General features: G+C 34.3%; 1 protein-coding gene across 1 annotated transcript; it reads right to left on the bottom strand.

Annotated features, from left to right (window-relative positions):
* Positions 1 to 922: 922 nt before the first annotated feature.
* Positions 923 to 4,714, bottom strand: LOC128643671 (cytochrome c). Its single transcript, XM_053696504.1, has 4 exons — positions 4,696 to 4,714; positions 4,039 to 4,151; positions 2,440 to 2,616; positions 923 to 1,294 (listed from the first exon to the last, which is right to left on the bottom strand). Exons 3-4 carry the CDS (start codon positions 2,606 to 2,608, stop codon positions 1,146 to 1,148), a joined length of 318 nt encoding a protein of 105 aa, XP_053552479.1. The 5' UTR covers positions 2,609 to 2,616; positions 4,039 to 4,151; positions 4,696 to 4,714; the 3' UTR covers positions 923 to 1,145.
* Between the last annotated feature and the right edge of the window lie 506 nt (positions 4,715 to 5,220).

Below are 5,220 nucleotides of genomic sequence, written 5' to 3'. Positions count from 1 at the left end.
GCTGTCAGAAGATGCTTAGATACAATGTCATCACAGAGGTATAAAGTATAATATAACAGTGGTGGCTGTGCAAAACTGGGGAATGGGTAATAAAAGGATTATCTATCTTTTAAAACAACAATTCTGGTGTTGACTGTCCCTTTAAGCATTTGGATTTAGAGACTGTTCAAGTAATGATTTCATTTTTAACAGCAGTAGCTTCTTCCGCAGGCGTTGAAAGAATATTCTCTTCCTTTGGACTCATTCATTCTAAATTGAGAAATCATTTGGGACCCGATAAAGCAGGAAAGCTCGTTTTTCTTTTCCAGATTATGAACAAAGAAGAAGCTGAAGATGACGAGTGAGCTACAGAGGACAGTATTTAAGTTTTTCATGTGTAGGCTGGGCTGACAGTAAGTTTCTTAAAATATATATATTTTGTTTAGCCAAATTAGTTAACAAACATGGATGTTTGTTTAAGCAAATAACATATGCTGTAATGTTATTGTTTCAGTTGAATAAATCAATTTAAATTATTATTAAGGTAATGATTATTTTTCTTCTTCCTAAGTACAACAGAAAAGTTGTCCAAATATGAATTATATTGATTAACCTATTAAACTGGGGATAAAAAAACTAATATGAAAAAGTTGTTATTCTAAAAATCTTCATCTACTTGCATATTAAAGTTATACCAGCAAGAATTAGTCTATGTAGAAAACTATGATTTAAATCAAGCCTTACTGACTAGTGATTTAAATCAGTTTGATTTTAATCAAATCCACCCTGCATTGTATATCCCTTACATGTCTCTGATTTTGCAGTGTATAAAACCAAAAAAATATTTGCCCAAGATACCATACGAAAGTCATTGCAGTTATGTGAAACTTTTTTGGTAAGGAATGGAAAATAAATAAAAAAATAAATAGTATGAGAATTTAAATGTTTTTTGTGTGGTTTTTTTAATAGTGGAAAGAGTTTACAATTTTGATTTTGAAAGTATTTAAATAGCCGAATTTCTGTGATCATTTATGTTTACATGCTCTGCCAGATGACAATCTTCAAAGATGCAAGGACAGTACAAATAAAAAAAAATATAAAATTTAAAAAGCATCTTATTAACAGCAACCTCCTCTCAGAAATAAATAAGGCAGCACATATGGACATTAGCTGGAGGTTGAATCTTTCAGATATGCTATTAATTCTTCTCTCTCTTGCTTCTTCCTAATGCCAGCAAAGATCATCTTTGTGCCTGGGATATACTTCTTGGGATTTTCTAAGTATTCGAACAATGTTTTCTCATTCCAGGTTATCCCTACAAAACAACATAGAAACAGATCATTAAAACAGACCAAGGTACACAGTTCAGTATATTTGAAATACAAAACCGTATTTTTTTTTTTTTTTACTTGGTCTTCAAAGGGTTATGAAAATATTTCTAAACTAAACTCAAACAACTCAAGTGCAGTGGAAAAACAACAGTCTTGCTATTTAAACTATAGGAGACTATGAAAAATAAGTAATATTTACCACACAAGCATTTTATAGGAAATTAAATTTTGAGCTTAAAAAAGGGACAGTCTACACCAGAAGTTTTAAAGGGACACTGTACCCAAAAAAATTATTTCGTGATTCAGATTGAGCATGAAATTTTAAGCAACTTTCTAATTTACTCCTATTATCAAATTTTCTTCATTCTCTTGGTATCTTTATTTGAAATGCAAGAATGTAAGTTTAGATGCCAGCCCATTTTTGGTGAACCCGAGTTGTCCTTGCTGATTGGTGGATAAATTCATCCACCAATAAAAAAAAAAAAAAAAAAGTACTGAAAAAAAAAAAAAAAAGCTTAGATGCCTTCTTTTTCAAATAATGATAGCAAGAGAACAAAGAAAAATTGATAATAGGAGTAAATTAGAAAGTTGTTTAAAATTGCATGCTCTATCTAAATTACAAAAGAAAAAAATTTGGGTTCAATGTCCCTTTAAGATATATTATCCCTTTATTACCCATTCCCCAGTTTTGCATAACCACCACCGTTATATTAATATACTTTTTACCTCTGATTAATTTGTATCTAAGCATCTTCTGACAGCCCCATTATCACATGACTTATCTATTCACTTGCATTTTAGCCAATTAGTGCAGTGTCTGTCACAAGCATGATCACAACGTTATCTATATGGCTCACATGAACTAGCAGTTTCCTGTTGTGAAAAGCTAATACAAAAAGCACGTGATAAGAAGCTGTCTTTAATGGCTTAGAAACAGGCAGACATTTAGGTGGTTTAAAATGTTATAAAGTATATTAATATAAAAATGTTGGTCGTGCAAAGCTAGGGGATGGGTAGTAAAGGCATTATCTTTTTAAACAACAACAATTCTAGTGTTGACTGTCCCTTTAAAGATGGAAAACGCACACAAAAATAAAAACGTATGTATAAAGTTTTAGAATAATCTTACCTTTGTTTTTGTTAGCATCAGTGTAGGAAAATCCCTCTGCCTGACCAGTCTTGCGTCCAAATAAGCCATGCAGGTTTGGTCCAGTCTTGTGCTTTCCACCTTTTTCAACGGTGTGGCACTGTGAGCATTTCTGGACAAAGATCTTCTTGCCTTTCTCTACGTCTCCCATAATTAAATCTGTAAGAGGAAAAATAGTAGTTTTCAGCTTTGTACACATTTGAGATTTACAGGATTTATGAATCATATTTTAATGGAACCTGCGACCCTCTGTTGAGAGTTTACAAGTTTTGTACATGAGGAGCTTTTAATGATGCAATGCAATTAAGCAATGTTCCACCTATTCTTAGATGTATAGGTAAAAGAGAAAGGGGGACCAGCCCAAGCAGCAACTCCGGTCCCACTAATGACATTGATCTGTGTGTCCTTTTCAGCACCAGTTTATAAAGGTCAGCGCCAATCAGGAAAAGTACAAATAGAAAATAAGTTTAGGCCCAAGAAAGTCTGCTATGTAATTATAACAGCTATTTATGTACAGAAAAATATATACAGTATTTGATATTTAGTATACTTTGCTTTAGCTAATGTTTTAAGCTAGATGTTAGAAAAAAAAAAAATTATATATATATATATATATATATATATTTATTAGTGGCCCACAGGTAATAACTAATATATAATATATTAAACAAAAATAGGGAGGTGGGGTATCCCCCCCCATCTCTGAAGGGACCTAAATCAGCAACCACTACATGGCCCCTGCCCTTCAGTATGTAACTTACAACTTGATTGGAGAAATCAGACAAATCCCCAATAAGAATGAAATACAAGTCACGAACAGAACAAATGGACATCTTCCCAAAGCATTAAAAAAAGGGTCTTTGTACAATTCCAGATTTCCATTACCCATAGCTTGCAGCTCCCCATCCCCCAACATAAGAGGAATTGTGAATGTTGGTAGAACCAATAGAGATTACAAGGTCACAGGCTAAGGAAGTCCAAGAATAGCAGGAAAAAGCATTAGGCTATCCCAACAATTAAAGGGCCATTACAGTCTAAAAATGACATGCTCAATGTAAGTATGAAATGTTATCACCACAGACCATTCAAATACAGAACACTGCTGAGCCCGAGCAGAGACTGATACAATCAGCAAGTACAGGGTACCTAATGTTGAAATTAAATGCTCTAAGGAATTAAATCATGTAAGTTTTCAACTATAAAAAGGGACTATATTTAGGCTTACACTTGAAAATAAAACATGTTATGAAAATCTGTTATAAGATATCTAAATCGATACATGTAAAGAGACCAAGACATAGTTCTGTTAGATGAGCACTACTCGCACCACCCAATAACTAAATAAAAAAAAAGTTATGAGATACAGTAACAAAAAAAACCACATAAAGGCAATGAACAAATTTGTTGCTGCCTACATTTGAAACTGACTATACCGGACAATAAACCTCTTTCATGATAGTCTAACATGCCGCATGCATTACCGTAATTTATATAATACAGGAAATAAAACAAAGGACAAACATACATGATAAATTAAAACAGAGGATTGAACAAATAACAAATCCCATTGCTGGCTCTCACCTGGTTGTTAAGGTGCTGGTGGTGCCTCCACGTCTCTGTTAGCTTTGCAATACTCACAAGGACACGCTGCAAGCCGGGCTATGTAACCGGTATCCCTCAAACAAACTTGGAATCTAACGTATGACGAAACAATGTTTTACCAGCCAATCAACGCAGCTGTCGGCTAAAAAGCACATACCACACTCACAACCGATTGGCCAGCCTTATGATATTGGGTTAGGTAAGCGTGGGGCGTGGGAAAGAAGACTTTCTAAAGGACATTTGGTGGTGTCGTTCTACTTTTCTTTTGCGACGTGACGTATACACACGTGATATGGGTATTGCCGTGTTACGCAAGTTGAAGGGCGAGGGAGATGTTAGCTAATGTGGGTTATTACGTGTCTTCTTCCTAGTTACTCAGAAAAGGTGGTACACGAATGGCCGCTGGCAACATTTGTAATACGGCAGTGTATATGTGAAGACTTGCTATATACGTGTTATAAATAAGAAGTTTAGCTGCAATGTACGATCGATGGACGCTAGTGTTGGGGACATATACTTGACCGTGAATAACGCGGCTATGGTGGAATTGTTGTTAAAAGTCATATTTAAGGGACATTAAACACCCTTGTATGATTATATTAAAGGATAAATCGTGTATATATATATAACCCATACTTTCATTATGTTGTCACCGTTTCCTGTAATTCCATTCTGAAATTGAGCTTTTCAGTTCCTAGAAATGGAAGTGCAGAACACTTATATTCTAATCTACACAGCCATTGGCTGCACACTCTAGTGACCTATTTATAACTGTCCCTAATTGGCCACAGCAGAGAAGGTAGCCTAAGTTACAACATTAAAGCTCCCGTTGCACTTAAAGGAACATTAAACCCAATTTTTTTCATTTGTGATTCAGCTAGACTCAGAGAATACAGTTTTAAATAACATTCAAATTTACTTCTAATATTTAATTTTATTAATTCTTAAGATATCCTTTGTTGAAGAAAAAGCAATGCACATGGGTGAGCCAATCACACTAGGCATCTATGCGCAGCCTCCAATCAGCAGCTTCTGAGCCTATCTAGATATGCTTTTCAGCAAAGATTATCAAGAGAATGAAGCAAATTAGATAATAGAAATAAAATTAGAAAGTTGTTTAAACGTGCACGCTCTTTCTAACTTGTGAAAGAAAAAAAATTG

Source organism: Bombina bombina, unplaced genomic scaffold (assembly GCF_027579735.1).
Source record: "Bombina bombina isolate aBomBom1 unplaced genomic scaffold, aBomBom1.pri scaffold_872, whole genome shotgun sequence".
Taxonomy (NCBI): Eukaryota; Metazoa; Chordata; class Amphibia; order Anura; family Bombinatoridae; genus Bombina; species Bombina bombina.
The sequence above is the reverse complement of the archived record's forward strand: the minus strand, read 5'-3'. Positions and strand labels throughout refer to the sequence as shown.

Coding starts and splice junctions, on each gene's coding strand:
- LOC128643671 (XM_053696504.1), bottom strand. CDS start 2,608: ATGGGAGACGTAGAGAAAGGCAAGAAGATCTTTGTCCAGAAATGCTCA. Junction 1,295..2,439: donor TGATGCTAACAAAAACAAAG/GTAAGATTATTC, acceptor GTTGTTTTGTAG/GGATAACCTGGAATGAGAAA.